The sequence below is a fragment of the Tetrao urogallus genome, assembly GCF_951394365.1.
Source record: "Tetrao urogallus genome assembly, chromosome: Z".
NCBI classification, from domain to species: domain Eukaryota; kingdom Metazoa; phylum Chordata; class Aves; order Galliformes; family Phasianidae; genus Tetrao; species Tetrao urogallus.
The window spans coordinates 72,662,404-72,687,826 of record NC_136816.1 but is presented as its reverse complement, the minus strand read 5'-3'; the positions used below and the strand labels follow the sequence as shown (position 1 = coordinate 72,687,826).

Genomic DNA, 25,423 nt, shown 5'->3' with positions numbered 1-25,423 from the left:
TCAATACTCCTTGCTTTTCCTATTGGAAAAGTGGTGAAGGATGGAGTCAGACAGCAAGTATCTCTTCATAGCTCCTGGACATCTCCACAGGCCTAGTAGCTACAGTTTAAGTCCCATGTGGGTTCAAGCTTCCATGTTTCACTGCAGTTCCCTGTCTTGGGGAGCTCTAATATCAGGAAGATGACTTAATGCCAGCAGAATCTAATGCTTTATGATCCTATCCTAAAAGGCAGGAGGAGTGGGAAGCTCAGCAGGCACCTGATTGAAGAGGCTGGGGGAGATAAGAAGAGATGGTGTCCTGCTGTGCATTTCCTCCACCTCCATAACCTTTTCATTTTCAAAGACTTTCTGTAGGGTTGTGGCAGCTATTGTTCTCCAGACCTGATGCATCAGCATCCTCTGATAGCAGTTAGGGAACACTGATAGCAGTTAGGGATTCATGCACTGCCAGCCCTTCTCTCTCTTCCCTTTAGGGAAAAAAAACCAACAGATCATTCAGCTTCAAGAGGAAACAAAACCTGTACAACTTAGAGGCCATAATTCTAGTACATGCAGGGCTATTTTACATACTCCATAACAAGCATGGACTTCCTGTGTGTGTCTGGATCATGCTCATGTATATCCATTTACATTTACATAGTGCCTCACAAATGCCCTACTTTCTTTCCCAGAAGTGGCCTTGGCAGCCAGGCCAAACTTTGGCACAACCATTCCTAATGAGCAGAGTCAACAATGAGTGAGCATTCTCCTTCAGGCAATTTATGTCAGAGTATCAATACTGGACATCAAGTTTGAAGTTTAATTTAAATCTACAGTGTTTAAGGATGTTTAAGGAGTAATCTTGTGCAGGTAGTAGTCAAGCTTTATGTAAAAGTTGTTTACATTTCTCTTTGACTCCATTAAAAGAAAAATGCAACTATGGCCATACATTTGTTTAAACACAAATTTTTTGTAAATAGAGTTGAAACAGGGTTAAGTGCTATATTTGTTATCTCAAAAATGTCACAGATGCTTCTATGTGAGTGTGTTTCCCATCAGTCCCAGATAACTACATTCACAATGTGCACACCTTGGATTTGGGACTGCAGCTCCCTACATGCCTTGGACTCCTGTCAGTATCTAAAGGGGAGCTACAGGAAGAAAGAGACACTTTAGCAGGGTCTGTGGTAACAGAACAAGGGGAAATAATTTCAAATTAAACAAGGGTAGATTGTGGTTGAATAATTCAGTCCCTTTCAACTCTAAGGATTCTATGATTCTATGACTGTATGACTGTGACTGAGGGCCTGTTTTTGGGTAGAACTTTCTATCAGAATGGGATTATTAGTCATAGGAAATTTTGCACTGTCACTTACAGTCTTGCTAGAATAGGAGGTCAGAGAATATTAGGGATAAACTGTAAGCTGTGATATTCAGCAGGAGTTGACAAACTTGAATGTGTTTGAATTGCCCATTCCAATACTTTACTCCCTCATTTTCATATGCTGGTCTTGGCTCCAGTGCTTTAACCACCTGAATATGCTGAAGAAGGATGCTCACTGGAAAGATCTCATAACAAAAAGACTATTCCTGGCCCTCTTACCATCACATCATAATCCGTCCCCTAATAAGGCTTGAGATCTCATCTGATCAAAAGGTCATAAGATGCTGCTGCTAAGTATCACTCTGTCTCTGCTCAGCCGAAGGCATTTATACTTCATACAGCAGGCAGGGAAATGCAACAGCAAAGCCTTCAAATCTGTTTGTATAATAGATGAAGTCTTTTCCATGTAGCATTTATCTTCCTTCAGGGAGTGACACCTGATAAATAAATCTTGAGTTGCCAGTGAATTTAAATAAAATAAAGACAAATCATATTCTTACATGCTGTAAATACATAGCTGCAGAGAGCACAAGTTCCCACTGTCCCAACATTTCCTCCTCTACAGAAGCAATACAGCAATGACCATTCTCAATTTCTGCCAAAATCAGGGGAACCCAAATCTTTGAAAACATAAAGAACACAGTGATAGCATAGGAGGGAATTAAAAATACATCACTCATTTAGACTAATGAAAGGGTATAAACTGACATATTGCTTTTTAAAGTTAGCAAAAAGCAAAAGGCAAAGAGGGGGAAAATTAGCATATCAATAAGAGCAATGGAGTGAAAATGAGAGCAGGTCTAGTAAATGGTGGGATGCCTCTCTCCCTGAAAAAACACTGGGGTAGGCAATTTTCTATATATCCTAGAATGAATATAACACCAAACAACATCCTATCAAACACCACCACGTTGGCCAGCCAGACACCACTTCACTGCTGTGTGCAGGTGGCTGCAGCTCCATCGGTCCCATGCTGCTCCTGTCCCTTATGGCAAGCAGTGCCCATGATTGCCTACCACACAGAGCTCTCATCTAGCACATCTACAGAGCTAATTTAAGAGGGTATCACAACTGGAAAAAACACTGCCTTGTGTCTCCCACATACTGAGAAATTGTCACGACTGCATCAAGAATCTGTGTTTCCCAAACCCTTGCTCTCCAGAAGCAGAGCTAGGGACAGACGTTGCCTTTAACTGCAACTGGCAGTCATTTTGCTTCTCTCTGTGCTTTCAAAGCTGAGAGACATCAAAGATTAGTTGAAAAATCATGACTATTTCTCCCTAAGAAGCAACACTGGTAATAGGCTTCAGGAAAAAATCCTCCTAAATGCAAGTGATAAGCGTAGACTGCGTGAATGCTGACAGGTCTGATTATAATTATCACTGCAAGGGAACCAACACTAACCTCTCCTCTGGAAGGCAATGACAATTCCTGGAAGGGAACATGCAAGTGAATTATCATAAACAAAATCATTGCATGTGGAACTGACGTGCACTGAGAAATGAAATAAGACCTCAATTTAGAAGAAAAAAAAAAAAAAAAAAGAAAGAAAAAGAAAAGAAAAACTAAAAACAAATAGAACAAATAAAAAGCCACTTCGAGAGCTCGTTCATGTTTGCTCCTGCAGAAGACGGTATTCATACTCTAAACTTTTATTGACTTCAGGATGATGCCTGAGATGGAGTCACGCACTAAAAAGGTGTTTGGAAGCAGGATCTCTCCTGAACCCCTGAAACAATATTTAAAGAAAATGCTCTTCAAAATAACATGGACATAATGCCCCAGAAAGCATGTTGGTCCATACTGAGCTAAGTAACTAGAACTAAGATAAAATTCAAACCTCAAACCAAGCACTCCCCTTCCTCATATCCTAAAAGACAGAAATCCAAACAGAAGCAACACAGAGGGCTTTAAATTGAACCCATACCTTGGCTGAAACACAATCATGTTAGCTTTTAGGCAGATTTCCAGGAGAACTAGATATGATAAGTAGTATACTTTCATGGTCATCCTGTCTTATCCTTCACTGTGCTTTCTCTGACGGCATTATATTTTTCATAGCCTATGGATTGTTTTGCTATTTCTCATTCTATTTCCACTGGAAACTTGGAAATAGAAAAACTCGGTCAGTTTGGAATAAGAGTAGAAGGACAGCACATTTTTCTTTCTGAACAAAGGGAAATAGACATTATCTTCTTAATTGTGAGCTATAACTGCAAGGAAGATGAAGAGGAGGGCCTCAGAGTCAAAGGCAGTTCGAGGAGTTTCATTCTCATTATATCTCAATGGAGTGAAGCAAATAAATTGCACAAGGAGACATATGGAAGCTCACTACGCAAATGGCCTATTTAAGGCTCTTACTTCCTAATTAGGTCCCAGTGTCAGGAGGTTGGTAACAATTATTCACATGTAGATCATTTGGATACAGTACAAACTGTTATAAAACCCAAACCATCATAACAGTATGCATTAAAAAGAAGTCCTTTTTGGCTTGATGTTTCAGACTTTTTCACTTCGCACTTGGAATGTCAATTTCTGTGCTATGCATATCTGAAGTTCTGCATATAATTCTTCAATAATGAGTTTGGAAGGGAAAAACCTTCACAGATATAATTCCTTGGTCTTACCTTATTCATGGATTTTGTCACCAGACTCTGCACAGGGTACCCACACTCTCTTCCCAAATTCTTCATCTGGTTCTGTGGTGTTTCCCAGAGCAAAGAGAAAAGAGAAAATATTAATTGTAGACATACAAGTGCAGAAAATGATCACAAGTATCTGAATATTTTCACTCTTCCAATTCATTACATGCTTCTTTGTGTACATCATCCAGGACGCTTTGAACTAGGGTCCACCCCCACTTGCTTCAGCCCCCATCAGTTCCGGAAGGTCCTCCAAGCTCCTTCTTAAACCATGTAGAGGGACAAGTTTCTGCTCCATGCAGATCAGGTGAAAGTGGGCAATGTGGTGCTGTCACAACTTTGCCCATTGGTCATTAGGCAAATCCCAAAGTGTGACGACTGGGACAAGAGCCACTGATTTGTATGACAACACACACTGCTAAAGCTTGGGAAGAGCTTTAGGAAAAAGCAGAAAAGGTATCCAATAGTGCCAACTAATTTGCTTTGTTTAAGACTTAAAGCAGAGGGCTAAAGATAAAGATTAATACTTTCCAAAAACTTTTAAAGTAGGGTAAGTTTTTTTAATTCAATATCATTCCTATAGCAAACCTACAGAAATATTTCTGTATTTCAGGTACAAAAATCCCTCTCCCTCTCTTCTCCTCCTACCTCCTCTCCTCTCTTTGTCCACCTCTTGAGCCCTTCCCACTAAAGGTGAAATATTTCACATTTTCACCTGTGATAATGCATATCACAGAGTGTTTTCTTTGCTTTGCTTGTCACTGATTTTGCCTGTGGCATCTTTTTAAGCAACAGCCTGTGCAAAGATAATAGGTGGCACAATTCTCTGTAACTGGAATCAGCAACAAATCAGCCATCTGCCACTCCAGGGGTCTGAGATTAACCTAGCTACTGGACTGTGACTGCAAAGCATTTGCACATTTAGATTACAGAACTGTGAGGCTACTGGTAAAAATAAAAAATTGTTGGAAGTGGGGAAGGTGTGGGGAGAATGGATGGAAGAAAGCATTGGAAGAGCCCTCTGGATTAACCCTTCCATTTGCAAGCCATCTTATAACAATTCCAAGCAAATAAGGTTTCATTGTAAGATATTAAAAAGAAGTGTTTGAAGAAAAGAACTTGAGATTCATGAGATATTATGCTTCAAGGGAATACATCCAGAGAAATTAATAATACAGGCAGAAAGACAGACAAAGACACTCAGCTGCATTGTCACTGCTTCACAGTCTCTATAGGGAGGCTATGATCAGATGGCTTGCCTGGATCACTAGAAAAGTACAAGAAAAATGTCTTTGTCCCAGGATGGGCACCCTTACACAAGCTCTCAAACTCCAGAGCATTGTCAAGACATTGAGGAAATAGAAGAGATTTGTGCTCTGCAGTATGCAGTTTAGGAAGGTTCTTTCATTTTTCTGTTCTCAGTTTATCTTCCTAAACATCATGTAACACAATGCTGCACTGCTCATATGAATACTGTTGGAATACATTAATTTTTTGTCCATGTATTTGGTACCCTGTCTATAAATTTGTTCACTAATTGCAATTTGGAAAGCAAAATAGTAGGAGGTTTAAATCAGAAAGAGAGACAAGTTGGCTGGACGTCCCAAAGCATGAACTGTGCTCTGTGCAGGTGCACGAGTGTTAGGACAGATGCCAGGGTCTCCTCTGCTCACTTTGATGTGGGCTTTAATCCCTAGTCCCACTGTTTGCTTTTTCAAGTTGGCATCTTGTGGTGAGGGATCTTAGGTTAAAAAGAGGGGGCTGTGCTCAGAGGAAGAGCAGCAGCACAGCCAAAACCATCAGCAAGGACATCTGGGAAATTCAGGCATATTCTGCATGGTATGTACCTTTGGTGAGGATAGTAGCTTAAATACACAATTCACCTCATTAAGTTTAAAGAGGCAACGGAAAAGCAAACAGCAAGCCCATGTGTGCACATGCAAACACGTATATTTATGTGTGTACTTTATTCACTAAGAGCAGGTGGCATCTGGTGGAAAGCACAGTAGCACAGCAATTACACCAAATTACTTGACCAACCTTCTTGTTGACAAGGGGGAATGGTTTTAAACTGAGACAAAGGAGGTTTAGGTTAGATATCAGGAGGAAGTTTTTTTACACACAGGGTTGTGACACACTGGAACAGGTTGCCCAAGGAGGTTGTGGATGCCTCTTCCCTGGAGGCATTCAAGGCCAGACTGGATGTGGCTCTGGGCAGCCTGCTATAGTGGTTGGCAAATCTGCCATGGCAGGGGGGTTGAAACTAGGTGATCACTGTGGTCCTTTTCAACCTGTCCATTCTATGATTCTATGATTTTTCCCCACCCACTCCAGTGATTCCAAAGTTCCTGTGACAAAGGAAAAAAAGCAAGAATACACAATGGCATCTCTTTTGCTCAAGCCTAAGTCAGGCTACAGCAACCACGTCGTTGGAGGAACAGGGAGAGAACGGTCACTGCAGACATCCTCCTCCATACAAAGATATGTCACACTAGAAATTAATACATATCCTAGAAGCGTTAATCTATGACTGTGTTTCTGATGGTCTGAGATAAATGACCATTGATCTGCAAGGAGCTATCTTTGGATAAGAGAAGGATGAAGGAAAGTAGCCAAATAACATTTCAGTCACAGTCTATTTATCACATTATTTCCAACAGGCATTGACTGAGCAGAATCAGGTCCTCCAAAACCAGGTTTACATGTTTAGAATCAACATGAGATTTGAGTGGATTTGCATATGTAGTAGGACAGGAATTCTAGGCGAGATAAAGGTCATTGGGATCATCCCACAGTTTGGGACTACAAACTGGACCAAGCTAACAACATGCAAGCTTCTGAGACTCAGCAAGCTGATGAGCTTCTGCCTGTGCTTTAGGAAGGTCCCTTGAAGCTGATCTGCTGGCTGCTGATAAAAAAACATGTGGATTTGTTGTCAGACCCATGGTTGGGGGTTTTCTCTTCCTAGTCTCTAATTACCGTCAACACCACCTTAAACTAGTGATCTAAATTCCAGTATGATCCAGACAGAAATGCATGTATAAATGCAGTAGTGGAAAGATTTTTTTGCTTTGAGCTTCCATCCTGCATCTTACAAGAATGTTTCTAGATGCTGTAAACATTTCAAAATGGTTAAAAATTATGCAGCTTGCATATACTTTTTCCCATCCTACAAATGAAAGGAAAAGGGGAACATAACAGCAGAAAACCTTCCCTATCAGAGAAAAAACAGAGCAAAACTCCAGCCCAACCAATGTGAATCAGTTATGAATTGCTGCCAAAGTTTCAGATCTCTATTGTTAATATATCTTTTTGCCTAGGTAGGCTTTGCAGAAAGGGGCTTTTACAAAAGAAATCCCACCTCTGCCTTTAGCAGAGGTTTGACTGACTATGTAACTGTGGCACACAGCCTGGAAGTTGCTACATCCCTCAGGAAATGAGAAGTGCATGGGAGCACTGATGCAGGCAACGCTGCACCTTGCAGAGATTTGTGTGTCCTACAAGTAACCTTGCATCATGATACAGAGCAGCGAGAGCAGCCTTATGGGTACTGCGAGAGGAGGAGGACAGCAAGGAGGAGGGGAAGGAGTGGCACTGGGGAAACAGTCAGAAAACTCCCTGGGAATGAAGTCTTCTATTTCTTCCTAGGAAAAATTGCAGAAATAAATAAATAAATAAATAAATAGATAGATAGATAGATAGATAGATAGATAGATAAATAAATAAATAAATAATCCTTCTGAGCTGAGATTTCAGCAAGCGGGAGGGGATAGGTGTGTTAGCTCCTTCTGTTACGTACTTATAATCTTTTACATGTGAGCTTGGTAACGTGCACAGCCAGGCTAGGAATGGATAAAGACACAGCATTTCTGCCTTACATTTGCTGTGCCCAAGGATAGTGCTGTTGGAGATACTGGGGACTGCCTGGCTCCTGCTACCCCCTCTCTGGGATGGAACAAAGAAAGGCAAAGCCAGGAGCAAGAGTCCCTTAATATCACTGGGATTAGGCAAGAAGGGAAAAGGGTGGCATTTAATAGGTAAAAGAGGAGGGAGAAGACTCCTGCATCCGACTGGTGGCCCCGCACCACAGCCATTCTCATTCCTGGCACGTTTCTCCACTCTCGAGAGCAGCCCTGCTTGGAAATATTAGTGCGGCACAGAGCGCCGTTTTCGAGTTGCTGCAGCTCCTTCTTGGCACCGGTTCAGCTTTTTGTCTTTTCTTCTCCTCCGAGCACGCAGTGGAGGGAGGAGGAGAGGAAGGATGAAAACAAGGCGCTTTGCTCTGCAGCCGCATTCCTCCCCTGGCACCCCCAGCATCAACTCCACACCCCTGCCTGCTCCCACCCAGCCCCACTCAGCAAATGTAAATCTTCCCACAGCAGCCAGTCCGTAGCTTCCTTCCCCCTCCTGCCATCCCTTTTCATTGCTTTCTCCTTTGTACTCCTCTAAATTTTTCCAGCCAAGCGTTACAACCTTCCACCCCCCCTCCTTTCTCCTCCACCCTCCCACCCTCCCACCTCCTCCCCATGCATTGGAAAAAATCATGCCATGGTTGCCAATGTCCTGGCATCTCCTTGTAGCAGAGGGTGATAACAGTTCCCTTGTGCACCCCTAGGCACCCCAGTCCTTCTCATCCCAAGTGGGACCAGTGAGGACTCCAGGTGCTCATGTGTACGCCCATGTGCACATCGCTGGATGTTCTCCATTTGCATCCCTCGACATAGCTTTAAATACAAACTTCCTGCAAGCAGGCATTTGGCAACCAAATGCCTCCTCATTCTTGGGGCCAGGGAAAAAACAGAGGTGGAATAGTGAGGGAGGGAGGGTGTATTTTTTTAAGCAACCCAAACATGGCACAGAACTCTTCCACCAACTTTGTCCCAAGCTGCTATGCTGGCAGCCAGCTGCCAGTTCCAGTCTGGCACCCCCTTTCATTTGTTTTTCTCTGCTCTTGAACTCCCTTCTCCCAAATATTTATCCCCTTATTTTTTTTTCTTTCTCCTTTTTTAATCCCTTTTCCCTCCAAGTATGCCCAGAGGAGGGGCTCTTTCCTTCTTCCACCCACAAATCCAATGCAGCATGTGTGGAAGGAGCAGCGACGGGAGTGAAACATGATGCAACACTCAATGGACCAAGAGGGAGGGGAGGAAAAACCCCATATGTACACACAACATATGTATGCTCTTCTCTGAGGAAGAAGGAGGGAGGGACAGATGCCCTGAAAGCAGGCAAAACAGCTTTACAGATGCCAGGATGAGAAAACACATCTTCCTCCTTGGGGGAGCTTTGTCTGGGGGCAAAATGCATCTTCCTCATGGGAAAAGATCCAAGAGAGCCAACTTTCAGCCCAAATGACTCCAACTAAATCAGAGTTTGAAATGCACATATTCATAGTGGAGAAAAAGTGGCATTATGTGCACATCATTGGTGCTTGGAGGGAAGAGATATTTTGAGGGTAAATAATAAGAAGTATGTTACTGATGCTGAATTGGTCTGGGAGGGATGTGCAGGGGGGAGGGAAGATGCACTGAGGATTTCAGCATGGCAAAAGCAATGGCAGGAGTACATTAAGCAGCAAGCCAGGCTGAAGATCCAAACAGAGTACAATCCTGTGAGAAACCAGTGAGATTATCTGGGGACTTTGAGGAGACAGGTTGGGCTCCCTTCTCTACTGGCACATCAGATGTGACTCCTGGGGAGTCAGGGCAGAAGGAATGCTGTGGGACAGATGGACATATGTTGCATCCCAGCCCCGATGCTTTTACTTGCTAAAGCTGTGAGTCCTTTGGGAGGACCAGAAAAGCACCTGGTTGATTCTTACCAACCATGTTCTGGTCGCCCTGGGGAATAGCAGAGCAAGCGACTGGAAAGCTGGGTCACAGAGACAGACCACAAGACAGACAGACAGCATGCTCAGGGTGGTACAGACAAAACAGCAGTGTCCTGAGCAGCTGCCTAATATGTATCTTGGCAAAATCTCACCTGGCTGTGGATGAAGCAGAAATCGCAGGCTGGAATCATAAAGACATCAGTTGGTCTGACTTTTTTTCCCTAGCCTGCATGCTGAATGCAGCAGGAAAGTGATGGGCTGGTGGCACAGAGTATCTGCCAGGAGCCACTTGGAAGAGTTGATCCTTCAACTGATGCCAGCTGCTGAGTATGGAGCAGTCAATGGGCAAACACTGAAGTGGGCTGAAAACAAGCAGATGCCCTTCAATGGCTGTGGTCATTAAGAGGCATGAGTAGGTGCACACTAAAACCGTGTGCACATCCCTTTAGAAGCAACACCACCACTGCGACACATCCACTGAGCTAGGTTCTACACTGGAGCTTTCTCCAGGCCAGCACAGCATAGCTGGCCCTTGCTGGGTTGGATGGAGAAACATCCAGGTAGGACCCCACATATCCTCCTAAGAGTTGTGGCTTCATTATTTGAAACATTGCACAAGGATATTGCTGAACATTGGCATTGACTTATCTAACATCTGCTTCCAAACAGAGCCATCATCAGACTGTATCTTCTCTCCTAGCCAGTTTACCCTGTGATTTTCTGTCTTTATTGATCCTCAGGCTTAGTGTAGGTTTTACCCTTCCCTCCAATCTTGAGGGCCTGCTGGTTGCATCTGGCAAAGTGGATGAGTTCCTCATGTGCATCAGTGGCTAAGAGGACTCTGAGGTCATCACCATAGAGAAACATCCTTGCCTGGGGGTATCTGTATTTCATTGAACGGACTCATAAACAGAAGCATTTTCAGATGCTTTGAGTGGAAAGGAACTATAAATAAAAGATATTACAGACTAACAAGCTCTCAGTTGCAAAATGAAGTGGGAAAGAATATTTTAGCATCTACTTTCTAGGCACTTTAACTATTGGCAGACATGATCATTCAGGTTCTCAGAGCTGAAAACTTCACAAAGCGTGCAGTATGTCGGGTCCACACACTCCATCTCCAGCTTCAATGGCTCTAAAATCTACTCTGACCTATGCTATGCTCCTCATGCACAGGCAGCATCCAAATGCTGTGTCACTTCAGGGGTTATGACAGTAAACCTACACTACATGGTGATCTTTTCCAGGAAAAGTGGGGATCACTGCTGCTGTAAGCTCACAATAGATGGTGCCTAAAGATTGTTATTAACTGACTTCTGATGTTTTCCTTCCCAGAGTAAGCAAGCACTTTGTATCATTCTGGCTTGCTTTAGTGCAGTGACCCAGCACTATGCTCTGCGGCTGAAAGTTCAGGTCCCAGCTTGGGGCTAAACTCTTGCTGACACTGTGCTGATTTCTCTGCCTCTGTCACCCACACTACCAACAAGGATGGGTGCAGGAAGGGAGCAGATGTTGTTTTTTCCAGGCTGAGACAGAGAAAAACAACAACAACAACAACGACAAAAACCCTCTGCAAAACAGACAGAAGATGCAGCAAAGGAGAATGGGGACAAAGTGATGCCAATGTGTTCTGTTAGGTTGAAAGCAGGAAATCCTTTGGACAGCATGGGGCAGTTCATTGCTTTCTTCTTTTTCTTCCTTCTGCCAGGCAGAAGATCTTGGTGGAGAGGCAATTAAAATGTTATGAGCAAAGAAAAGCATCCTCTTTTAGGATGCCTTGAAGAACGTTTGTTTGTGCACATTCACAGGGAGAGACGAGCATGGGAGAAATCACTATTTAGTGATGAGTGAGCTACTAAGGATTTGGTAGTTTATTTTGGATGGGGATCCACATGCAGATGGTTATCTAAAGCCCTCAGTCTTGAGAGAAGGGCTGGAAATATGTTAAGAACAATCCCCTGTTGTATGATTTCCAGTATCTCTCAGAGCTGTTGCTTATGCCAAAAATACCACGAAAACAGTTTTTTTTTTTTTGTTTTTGTTTTTGTTTTGGTTTGGTTTTTTTTTTTTTTTTAATTCTTTTTCCTTTATGCAGCATTTTGGCTCTTCTGCTTCTAGTTCCAAGCAAACCTAAAACCGCAAAGTCTTTGACTTTAAGGTTGGACTGTGCTTATTTAATTTCAAGCCATCTTGGTTCTCATGACTGCACGCATACAAGGGAAATAAGGAAAAATGATGCTGTGATTCTATGGAAACCTTTAAAAGAAAAGACACCCTGAAAACTGATGTGAGAAACAAACAAACAAAGAAAAAAACCCTGTCTTCCCTAAGAAGACTACAAGCTTCATTTCTCTGGTCTTAAGTAAACTACTTATCTGTCTAGTCTTGCTATAGATAGCATGCAAGATCACAGCATTCCCAATTCAAATGAGCCTGTTAGCCTTGGGTCATTATTAATCAGTAAATACTATTGAATCAATAATCAAAATAAGGACTTTGAAGAGATCCTTGTTTCCCCAACCAATCTTGAAACATATCAGATCTGCAGTTGACATAATTTGACAGAGAAGGAGGAAAGAAAACAGTTTGAACATGATACAGTGCTCTCCATTTTTCTTAAATCAGAGTATAATTGAGGTAAAATAGCCTAGGGATGTTGCTATTGGGATGAAAGCCATATGCTTTACTTTAGTCCTTGGGACAAAAAGTTTTGCTTCAAGGCCGGTTTTAATCTTTGGCTGGATGTACATCAGGATATCTCAAGTAATATTGCTCAGTATGTCAGCATGCTTTGGAGGATATTGTTAGCTACCCCAACTCCCTGGAGTAGTCATCCTTAAAAGGATAGGAGCACATCCATTGACTATATGTATAGTAAAGAATGAATGTTTTGTCTATTGAAGACCAGGTGATGTTCCCCTTTCATTGCTTCCTGTAGTCTTTTTCTACCTTTTTGGTTTTCTTTATTAATTACTCAAGACCCAATCTCCAAGATGTCCACGCGGTTTGGAGATCAAGGCTCAGATCTTTCTTTAGATAGTAGAAATGATGGTAACTCAATCCATACAACCCTATCAGCAGAAATGATGGACAAAGTCAACACTTTGCACTGTGCAGATATCCAAAACAAGAATTTAGCCTTCCATTCAACACAGCACTTTCATGTATTTTTCCACTCCACTTGGAATCATTTCTTTTGGATAACCAAGACAGATACAGGAGGCCCAGGTCCCCATTTGTGTGAACTGGGGGTAGTTCCATTCCACACTGCATGATGAGCTATTTGCAAAGTCTGTTCATTGTGTCCTATTAAGAGCAGCAGGATGCTGATCATTTTTGTGAAAGCTTGGCTCCTTTTCAGCGTCTTAGTTTAGATGGACGGAGGAAGGGATGAGTTTAACTTTTGGCTTGAAGGAAAGAAAGTAAAATTTCTGGACCCTTTCAAGTGCTGAGAAATCTGGCTCTGAGCTTTTCTGAAAAAGTGACCCAATCTACCTAGCCATTATACCTTTCCCTGCCGATGACTAACACATGGATTGATATTTCCTTGTAGGAAACACTGGCGAAGGACCGGGGTTCCCATTCACTCGTGCTGTTTACTGCTCCCCAGAGAGCCCAGTCTTCAGCACCGATTGAGCAGACTGCTCTGCAGGTGTAGGTTTTGCATGCCAAAATGGGTTGTAAATCAGAGCAGAGGAAGAAAGGGCTGTAATAGAACTTGTCTGTAGAAGCGACCATTGGAAAAGGATGTTGACCATGTTCATTTTACAGGTCTGATCCCCTAAATCTGCTCTTGCTCACACTGCACAAGAGGGATTGAGTCCCAGCTCAGAAATCTAAGGAGCAGAGCAATAATTTGCCAGAGAGTACACATGGGGTGAATTTGTCCCTGATCTCTGTTATTGGTTTTCAAAAACAGAAATTCTCATACCCTTTTGGACAGATGGCTGGTCCTATTATTTCTTATGTTAGATTTCCCACTGAAGCTGAAAGCAAATCCATGTTCAAGCTGAAAGTAAACAACCTGCAAATTCAAAAGGCATTAACTCTAACTGCCAAAGCATTTGCTACGTATGCCACAGATGTCAAATAGGCAGTTTCCCACAGCACTGAGCCTAGACACATAGCTAAGTTACACAGCAAAACCTTCCACACAGCCTGAAAACCCATGCTCTGCAAAACTTGCTCTCCTCTGGCGTTCTAGGGCCAGAGCCTCAGCTGGAGCGAATTAATATCTTTGTCCTGATTTGAATAGAATTGTCAATTTATACCAGATGAGAGTTTCACCCTTTGCAGGATAAGTGAGAAATGGCTACACAATACCTATACGTATATACATATATATGTATATATAAACAGCATAATTTGAGTAGAAAACTAAAAGGTGATGTGTTTTAAAGGAAGAAAGAGCGCTGGGTAAGGTTCTCCCTTTGCTTGCCCGTGATTAATTTCTGAAGATATCACAGAGACTGATCCTAAAAAGTCAGGCTTTATGGAAAAATGGTTGTAAATAAAAAAATATAGACATACAAATGATATTAGATATGCCACCTAATTTTGTTCCTGATACCTTCCAAAATGCTAACAAAAAGTTACTGTCAGTCCAAACATGAAATCACACTGTAGGAAATCCAGATGATAAGGACTCAATAAACCAGTTTTTTTTTTTTTTTTTTTTTTTTTTTTTTTTTTTTTTTCCTGCCAGACCTCTTTACAGTGGTGCCCAGTGACAGAACAAAGGATAATGGGCACAAACTGGAATGCAGGAAGGTATGAATGATCACCTTTTCTTTGAACAAAGTACAAAAGCAGGTGGCCCATAGGTGGTGGAGTCTCCTTCTATGGAGGTATTATGAGACTGCCTGAATGCTTTATTGTAACCCATTATATGGAACTTGCTTTATCAGGGGGATGGACTAGGGGATCTCCAGAAGTCCCTTTCAGCTCCTACAGTCCTGTAATTCTGCGAATGAAGAGGACAAATCCATGAAACCAAATCATATAAGCAAATAAACAAAGAAAGATACTTATACATTTGAAGTGCACTGAACATTAGAGTTTCATCAGATCTTCATACTTCATAGAGTTTATCGATTCAGATCGATATCATGTTGTGCTTCTCAGTTGTAAAGATGTGCAAGGTTGTTTTTCTGATATGTTAGGTTGTAAATTCCAGATGGAAACTCTGAAATCAAATTCTGCAAATCAGATCTCTTTCTATTTAAATCAATGGAATGAATTCAGGAATTACGTCCCAAATTAAGCCTACAATATATTCTTTGCTTTAAGAGGTCTGATTCTTAGACCCAGATGCATCTTGATTTCTGCTAAAGTAAACTGGAGATCAAATAACAGACCAATAGAAATGACTCAAGATGTTAAAGATGGTGGTAATGGGAAACCAAACCACTAAACTATTTAACTTAAAGGCACTAGACTGGTGTGGCTCATCACTAATTTCACCTCCGCTTTCCAATAACCATCTCCTTATTTTCCCTTCACTATTCAGTGTAAGCAGGCAATTAACAATACATTGTCACTATTTTATAGAGTCTTCCATCTGAGGAGCTAGAAACTCTAGGTAAACATTAATGAATTAAGCTTCTTAACACTCCCTGTGAGACAGATACTGCTATCTCCTTTGTACAGATTGGAGAAGAGGTGCAGCTTTGCCAGGGGTTGGAGTGAGCAGAGGCAGAGCTGGGAGCAGGCTCTGGACCTTGAACCTCAGGCTTCCGTGTGCCTTCTGCTCTAATCCACAAGGCTTTCATTGGATGTGGGGAATATCTGGCAAATTTCAGATGATGATAATTATCTCTTGGGACTGCCCACATGCCCTGAATTTCTGACAGGCTGGAAACATTGCAGGGTTGAGGTTCTCTCAATTCAGAGAACTTAGGTCCCACTTGCTCACTGTTCAGCAGAAACAGTAGTCCATCCTGATCAGATATAACCACCTGTGAACAGGATCCTCTGATATGCTTAACAGTAGAAAAATTCAGGAATGGGTCATTTTTTAATAGTACTACAAACCTTGAGAAAACAACACAAAGGTCTAAAAGCGCTCCCTTGCTTTTAATTGCGTATTTAAATGCCCTTATCTTTTTCTCACATAGCAGAAAGGCAAAACATTCAGCGCTGCTTGCAAGTCACAATGACAGGAAGAACTTAAGAGTGTTTTAACAAAAACCTGAAGGTTTTGCTTCCAACACTATGAAATGCTTAGACCCTATGCAAGCCTTAGGACAAGATAGGCACTGACCAGACAAATTCTCCTTTTTTTTTTTTTTTTTTTTTTTTTTTTAGCATAGTCCAGTTGATTTAAGAGCAGCTAACGTCTGTTGTCTATTTGAAGCATATTTCCACATAGCCCTTCTCCAACTGCATGGAAATCAGACAATTTCCATGATGATTCTTCTGTCTAAAAATACACATCTCCCCCTCTCTTCAATTTATCACCGAGCCAGTCAGCCTGTTTATTGTTGAAGTTTTGCCCATTTAATAGTGCACTTAGGATAGCTTAATACAAACATCGACCAATTCATTGTCACAAAAAGAAAAGCCTTAGAAATCATCCATCTAAGCAGGAGTCAAGAGTAAGAATCTCTTAGTTGGAGATCAGTCAATAAGAAACTCTGTTATGGAAGCTATTCTAGGCACACCAGATTCAAAAAGGGGGACAAGAATAAAAAAAATAAAAAAATATTTTATTCCATAAAGACAAAAATGATGAGAATAGCATGTAAACTATCTGTTTGTTTTTTTTTCTTTCAAAATTTACTTGTGAACTTATGTCCCAGAAATGGGGAACTGTGAAAGAATCAAGCATTTGACATATTCAGCATGCTGATTTGTGAACTATTAGCAGATTGCTATTTGCCTAAAAATATGTATTTGAAATTCCTTTCTAAAAACTCTTCTTGATCTCTTCCCAATTCATGAGCTGTTAAATGTGTGTACAACACGGCAATGTTTGTCTCCTGAACAGAGGGACATTACAATCCCTAGAAGCAGGTTTCCTGTGGGAATATTAAAGGCAGTATTCAGGAATATTCCCCAGTATTCGTGGCCTCCACAAACACTCCAGCTCAAAAACATGTTTGCTGTAATATTTGCCAAGAGCAAACAAGATGGAATGATGGAAGAAAGTGTACAAAGTCTGACCAGGCTTATAAAAACCCAACAGCTAATGAATACTTGTGGAAAATGTCTTATGGTATTTCCTCAGCTGTGGATGCTAATTACGAAAGACCATAAAGCTAAAACTCTTTTGCTGCCTACCTCTTCATCTGATCCAGAGCTGGAAGGCATTTCCATGGGCCTCCTTATGATGTCCATCCCCTTTACATCTGCTGAATCCAGAAGCAGTGTTTTAAACTTTTGTGTGCATATCAAATAGATGAGGTATGAGTAACTGGACAGAGGCCCAGAAACTCATTTCTCTTAAGCTGCTTGATGGCTAACAGCTTTTCTCTGCCTCTGACTAAAAACAAAACAAAACAAAACAAAAAAAATCTACAATAAATTTGAGTATACATGTAGATTGGTGAGTTCATCTCATTGCCCAGTGTCAAATCACAGAATTACAGACTGATTAAGGTGGAAAGGGACCTCTGTGTCTAACTGGTCCAACATGACTCCATCAGGGACACCCAGAGCTGGTGTCCAGGCCAAATGACTTTTGGAGATCTCTACAGAGGAGACTCCACATCCTCTCTGGAAATGTGTGTCAGAGCTCTGCTAGCACAGTGTCCCATAGCAGTATGGATCCTCTTTTCAGCACCTGTCAGTGACAAAACAACTTGTTGATTCAATCTTGTATGAACAAGCTCAAAGAAACACAGCAAGCTCTTGTTGCCATAGGGCACTGGCCCAAAAGCACACATCTGGGAAAAGAAGGAGAACTCCAAGCAAATCCAGTGGGCATTGTCAAGTCTACATGCCTGGGTGCTCAAGGGTGGTGGCTTGTCTTGGTGGCTCAGCCAAGACAAAATCACATTGTACTGGTTATTTATATATATTTTTAAATAATAATTAAAAAAAAAAAAAAAACAACCAACCTCAAATCCAGAATTTTTAATTGACACTGGCCCAAGCAAGCATTTTTAATGTATATATTTTTAATGAGACTAAAATGAACTTGCTTGATGAAAAACTTGTGTGAGGAAACAGTTTGTTCTTTGCTAAAAGTTACAGTTTACAAATTCTTCTCATAAAGACACAGTTTAGTTTGGTGGGGCTACTAACAACATCATATGCCATACTGCTGATTTAATACTGCCTGGTCTGTGCTCAGGGACAGGCTAAATTTGAACATGGGCTCCTCAAATTGTTATTGCGATGTTGAGGCTCGCCACTGTACCTTGTAACTCACCAGTGTATCTGTTTTTCAGTAATGCCTGATGCTTCCCATTCGCCTGACTAATAGTAATAGCCCCAGTACATTTTCTGAGCACAATTTACTGATGAGTGGTATCTGTAAGGGGTCAGTACTAAAACCAATGCTCTTTAATATCTTCATCAATTACATCAGCAGTGAAATCAGTGCACCCTCTCAGCTTTTCACAGATAACTCTAAGCTGTGGAGTATGTTAGATACATCTGACGGACAGGATGCCATCCAGACAGTCCTAGATAGACTTGAGCAGTGGGCCTAGTGGATGGCAAGCTGAACATATGCTGGAAATGTGCCCCTGCAGCCCAGAAAACCAATGGTATCCTGGGCTGCATCCAAGGCAGTGTGGTCATCAGGGTGAGGGAGGGGATCTTCCCCTCTGTTCTGTGCTGTGAGACCTCATCTGGAGCACTGTGTCCAGATGGGGAATGCTCAGTGCAGGAGAGACATGGAGCTATTGGAGCATGTCCAGAAAAGTGCCACAGAATGATCCAAGGGATGGAACACCTCTCCTATGAGCACAGGCTGAGAGCTGGGGCTGTACAGCGTGCAGAAGAGAAGGCTGCAGGGAGACCTGAGAGTGGCCTCTCAGTATCTAAACAGGGCTGTAAGAAAGAAGGGGACTGACTCCTTAGCAGTGTCTGTTGTTGTGGCAGGACAAAGGGAAATGGTTTCACACTGAGAGAATTTAGACTACACATAAGGAAGAAGTTTTTTGTAATAAATGCAGTGAATCACTGGCATAAGTGGCCAAGAGATGTGGTGGATGCCCCATGCCTGGAGACATTCAAGTTTAGGCTGGCTGGGGCTCCAGGCATCCAACTGAGCTGTAGGTGTCCCTGTTTGTTGCAGGGGATTGAACTGGATGACTTTTAAATAACCCTTCCTATTCAAACAATTCAATGGTTCTATTTTATGAAAAAGATTTTTGCTCTGCTGTTCATTCAGCCAGCGCTCTTAATGACAAGACAGACTTGTTCTCTTTTCTTTAAGAAAAAGTAAAACCTACTGCACTGCAAATGGGCTTTTATTTGACCAACTCCACCTATTAAATGAGTACATCATTCCTAATGTTTCTCTCTCCTGGAAGGTAAGGGAAGGCAACGGGGCATCCAGAATTTTTACACGCTGTCCCTTCCAGTCATGCATTCCTACGGATGATACTGTATAACGCGTTACTTACCTGCAAAGATATTGGAGAAGTAATGAAATCAGCAGATATTCCATCAGCAGGCTTTTAAAACATTGGTATTGCAATCGAAGATGCAGTCAGCCATTGCATGCACATGCCCTTTATTTATGGAGCTGATAAGGGCTCTGTAAATAAATCTGTGGGGCTCTGTGTCAGGAATAGTCACACCACATTTTTACCTTCAAGCCTTATTTTAAAGCCTTACTTTCTTATTTTAAAGAAAGATGCTGTCTGAATATTTCATTCTCAATCAAGGTCCAGATCTGGGAGGAAAAGTGGAGTTTACTTACTGACTGACTTTTTAAAAACAGACAAATAATCTAAACTTACAACTGGGGGCTCCTTCTAGGGATCCCTCTCCTCCTAACACTGACAGTGTCTGAAATGGATGGATCTGTCTTACTGGAGGTTCTTATTTCTCCCCATCTGCTAGAGAGGTAGATCAGGACAACCAGTCTGGCTGGGCACCAGGTGGTATGGGCATACGTGTCCATAACTACATTCACATATTTTCAGCGTCTCAGATTGATTTTGAATACTTTTATATCATAAATGTTGTTCATTTATGACGAACCCCTTTTCCTGCAAACCCCATTATAAACATCAACAGTAGATGAGATAACAGGGAAAAGATTGGCATGGATCAAAAGGAAGAGTGATGTTAACATTACCATCTGCGATACAAGAACACTTTGCATCATAAATGGAACAGCATTGCTCAGCTGCATTAGGAGATAAGTTCTGAAGTTACCAAGTTGCACAGCTGTAGCTCAAGGAAGGATTTCAGTTCATGCTGAACGCTGAGTAGATTCACAGCAAAACAGATGATGGGACACAGAAATCTCTTCTTCCCAACAACGCCAAGCAAACTGCTGCTTGCTGACTGACAGCTCCCCAGCCAGCTTATGTGCATCTAATTACTGAGCCGCAACCCAAATCAAAATGCCCTGCTGCAGCTGGTGTCTCACTTAATCCATTCATAACACAGGCTAATTAGCATTGATGTTTTTGGGCAAGTTTATTCTAAATGTGGTCAAGTCACAGGCATTCAGCTTGGTTGCTAGGGCCCACCAAGGATCCTGGGAGAGTCTGTATTTCTGCCCAGAAGGCATATGCTGAGCTGTGCATGGAGAGTGGGATCTGGGGGAGATGTTGCACTTAGTGGAGATGAGCACTGGCTATAAGCACTGCTGCAAAGCTGCTCTCCCTGCCATTCTCCCCCATAAGGACGAGTTCTTAAGACACTTCATAGATTTCCTCCTGTCCGAATCTATGTACCATGCTTGAGGTAAAAAAAATAAAAAAAATAAAAAAAACTTGGAAAGTGGGAGAAGTGAAGGAACAATTTGGTACTTCATATTATTCTTAGAGAGCAGAGCTGAGAAAAGAAGACAGTTACCAGAGCTCTACATTTCCTTTTCAACCTAAGGGATAAGAAGATGATAGCAGGTGCTAAGGGGAATTTTGCCCATGGCAGAAAATCAGGATCCTAAAATCCTCAGTGCTGGAAATCTCAAAAAACCCTAGCAATGACCTATAATGACTGCACTTGGAAATTGGTGATATAAGGAATTGTCACTTGGCAGAAAACCTACTTTCCACTCCTTCAGTGCACCACAATTTCATTTTAATTTGTAGCAGGATGCAAGTGTAAATGAACTGACAACAGAGCTATCAGCTATTCTGTTGGTAACACTTGGAGTAATAGTTTCGATTTGACTAGACACAGCTGTCCACTGCATGTAATGACCTTTAGCCCCGTCCTTGGCAAAATTCAATTCTCTCCATGTCTGACTCTGTCCATGGGGACTTGAGCAGTGGAGCTGCCAGAATAATCAGCACATTGCTTAATGACAGGCACTCCAACGAGCAATACGATTGTGCATTGTCAGAAAAGGAGCCCACAGGTCCGGGGAGGGAGGGAGGATCTCCTTGATATTCAGAATGAAATAAAGCAGTTGCACAGGGCAGATGTGGCTCATGCAGCCGCCTGTGCTTGATGAGCACCAGCAATGTGCTCAGCTCCACGTGCATGTATGTAAAAACAAGGTTTGTTCGTTTGTTTTGTCAGCAAAGCTACTCCCAAAATTCAGCTTTCAAAAAAGGGCTGGTTTGCTGGTGCTCTGCACTGTACCACTGCAAGATGCAATTTGTATTTACGTCATGCCAAACATGCATACATCCAGTATGGTGATGCTTACATGGCCATTCAGATGTATATAATCTAAAATGTGTATTTATACTTAGAGAGTCATACACTCTATGTCTTTAATATACTGACCATTGTAATAAGAAAGACCTTCAGACTGCAGGCAAATAACAAACAAACAAACAAAATCAGGAATTTCCCAAATTTACAGCTATTATTTCTGAAAAATTATTTCTGTTTGACTGGGTACATCTCTGACTGCACCAGCACACGATGAGCATGCAGCAGCCTGCACCATGGTTATACCACAGCGATTAACCCAGTGCTTCCCCACTTCCAGCCAGCTAAATTGGCAGCCTGAAAGCTTTGTTCCATGTTATCTTCTGTTGGGAACACAGAAAATTGAAATTATGTTGGGTCCAAAAGCACAACCATTCCTTCCTGCACTGAGGAGCATTGGAGATATGCGGTGCTTTGGCTCTCAAGACTTGTTACAACTACTGCTAGTAGGAGATTGAAAGAGGTTAGCAAGTAGTAACACAGGAGGATGCTATGAAGATGGGTTTTCTCTCTCTTTAGCAACTGGGAATGGATGTGCCATGCTCCATACTGATGCCATAGTACACATGGACTAGGTGCTGGGAATAGAGAAAGAGATGGAGCCAGCCCTCCTCCTTTCCTCATCCCTTGGCCAAGCTGCTACACCTGCCCCATGAGCCCCTGGGGGTTTTTCTATGCAGCCTTTGCTATTTTTGCTTTGGCAGTGATGTGGTCCCGGCTCTGCAGAAGATTCATGTTCAGTTATTATTCTGAGCGACTGCCAGCATTTTCCTGAGAAACATAAGTGAGAAATGGGGAACAGCAATCTTGCACAGCTCATAACTCAGCCAGAACGGAGGGGAGTTTCATGGGAGAAGGGAAAGGCATGTCTTCAGCCTCAGAACTTTTATCCCTGCCAAAACTCAATGTCTCCTTTTCAAACAGTGGAGATATTACAGCTTCTTTAAAAATAAAATAAAAAGTTATGAAAGCCTTTGATACATTAGGAACACAAAACAGTCAGCTTTGCTGACAAGAAAACAAGGTGGTCTCCAAACCTGTGAGAATGTGGAACATGTTGAGTAAGCCACATTTAGGAGTCTGTGCTGCTGCCCTGTCATACACACTGTGCTAATTGTTCCTGCAGTTCATTCAGGAAGATGACAAATAACATAGACCCTTTGAGTTTCTCAACAAGTAACTTCACCCAGCGGCTCTGTTCAGGCACAGCTGCACATAGTTTGGCCAAGTTCTCACCACATTGTTTCTTCCTCTGGATCCCTGTAGGATAGCTCTGATACCAGATGCAGCCCCAAGTTGCTCCTCTCCCCTTCAACCTTCCCCACTGCACCAGCACTTTGCAACAGCCCGTTCAGTGCCCCTCCATGGCTAGGTCCCCCCTTGCACTTGCCATGTGCTAACAGGTTTTCCATCTTTGTTTCCCGCATTTACGCTCTCCCTTCTTCACTTCCTTCACTCTATTTTCTCTTTTCTTTGCCTGTAACTTTGGATGGGTCCATTTACCTGCACACACAGCTAACAGTTGATTTTTCCTTCTCCCCTTTCTCTCCAAATGCCTGGATAATTCAGCAGCCAATAATTTCGGCTGGTTGTACAGAATCAACAGAATAATAGTATCACCTCTTCAGCTATCTCAGAAGAATACAGCACCTTACTGGGAACTTGTATGAAGCACCACTAGTGTCACACAAGGGCAGGCTCAGCATAGCTTTCCCGTGTGTTTGGCACATATGTTATTCTTACTTCTTTTTACTGGATAAAGTCAAGATATTCTTTGTTGAGAGTAATGTAGAAATATGGACAATGAAGACACACATAAAATACCTATCCTTGTTTCCTGTGGGAAGGCAGCATGCACACACCTCAGAATATGTATTTCCTTCTGTATGTGCAAAAGTCTAATTTCTTCTTTAGATAACTGTGATTTTTTTTGTTTATTTTATTTTATTTTCAGTTAATATCAATCAGGTAGAACAAAAAATAATCAGAAATTGCAAAAAGAACTAAGTGACAAAGGAACATAGATCATACTTCTCATGAACAAGCTCTCCTTTTTGTGGGTTACTATCAATTTCATTTATGAAACTTAAAATATTTTATTTCTGTGGGTTCTACTAAAACAAATGACATCTAGAGCAAACAGAAAGTCCCTCAAAGACTCAGAAAATATATTTTCTACAAGCCTGAGAACCAGAACATTAAGCTGATCTTTAGATAAATAAGTCCTTCTAAGAATAGGTTGTTTGAACAATATAGTGCTAAAACTGGAAGGTATTTGCTATCATGCTGATATGGATGGGCATTCCCCCACTCTCCTATCAATCTCAGTGGCTTATTCACCCTGTCCCCAGCTCAGCAGCCATGAATGTGCAGTTGTACTGAGCATTGTGTGCAACTGATGTGACTACTTAAAACAAAGATCAGTGTGAAAATCCAGAAATTGTGCAGCAGGCAGGCATTGCATCCAGCAGAGGTAGCAAGAAGAGAAAAGTAATGCTAGTTATCTAAATAAATCATGAAGTTTATGGGTAACAGAGAAAGGATGAAACTCAGTTTCATTGAGAACAGAGAAAAAAGTGCTTCCCCGGCAATGTGTCAAAGGTATCTGTGCTCCTCTGTGACCATCCATCTCCAGCAGGGCTGATCTGTACCTTCACCCAGCCTCTTCCTTAATCCCTGACTCAGATCCAATGGTTACAGGAAGGATTTAAAGCCACTGTGACTGTCATGCTTCCTGGGGGAAGCAGCGGACAGGAAGAAGCATCCCTTCATTCCAACTCTTCTTGTTTGCCAAAAGGCTGCATCTCCAGCTACCGCCTTTTAGGAATGCCTCTCCCATCCTTGAGAGCTGGAAACTTAGATGCATTTGCTCAGAAACAGGGAACTCTGCCAGCGGACTTGAAACCTGCAGATTCTGATTGCATTAATTTGTTCCAAAGCAGGTTTTCCTCTTGAGCCTGGAGTAGAAGGCAATTAATTAAGACCCATTTTCCCCCCTATCGTATTAAAACAAATTAAATGGCAGTAGCAGGACAAGGCTTTCACTCTCATCTGTATGGGAAGCTGAACCTGTTACCTTGCTCAGCAGAGTTTAGGTCATCTCTAAAAGTTCCCTAAGTGTTAGCCCATAAGCCCAAACAGTCCCATTGCCACTGCCCGGGCACAGAATCCCAGCTGCAAACCAATGAGAAGAAACATGCTTTCAGCTCAGTAACTTCCATTACAGTTAATGAACACCATGCTGGGAATTGACTGAAAACAACATCATATACAGAAAATCCCCTCCCGAACCAGCAAGTTAAATAGTCAAAAGCCAACAGAGCTCTTCCCAGCCCATTATCCTCCTTCCTGATGAGGGATGTAAGAGAGGAAGGCACAAAAGCAGCTCTGCGGAGAAGGACCTGGGGGTCTTGATAGATGAAAAGCTTAACATGAGCCAGAAATGAGCCCTTGTGTCTCGAAAAGCAAATGGTATCCTGGGCTCCATCAAAAGAGGGGTGCCAGCAGGGACAGGAAGGTGACTGTCCCCCTCTACTCTGCTCTTGTGAGGCCCCATCTGCAGTACTGTGTCCAGGTCTGGAGCCCCCAGCACAAGAAAGACAGAAAGCTATTGGAGAGGATCCAGAGGAGAGCCACAGAGATGATCAGGGGACTGGAGCATCTTCAGGTATGAAGACAGGCTGAGGGAGCTGGGCTTGTTCAGCCTGGAGAAAAGAAGGTTGCGGGGTGACCTCATTGCAGCCTTTCAGTACCTAAATGTGTCAGCGGGGTTGGAGATTCATGATCCTTGAG

At 42.2% G+C, this 25,423-nt stretch overlaps 1 protein-coding gene across 1 annotated transcript in view; it reads right to left on the bottom strand.

Moving 5' to 3' along the window:
* Positions 1-25,423, bottom strand: part of SETBP1 (SET binding protein 1) — a gene marked incomplete at both ends in the record, with an annotated part of 250,685 nt that overhangs the window by 136,128 nt on the left and 89,134 nt on the right. Inside the window, one exon of the mRNA XM_079548333.1 lies at positions 3,991-4,062. Within this exon, the coding sequence (XP_079404459.1) occupies positions 3,991-4,062 (72 nt within the window). The remainder of the gene's footprint in view (positions 1-3,990; positions 4,063-25,423) is intronic.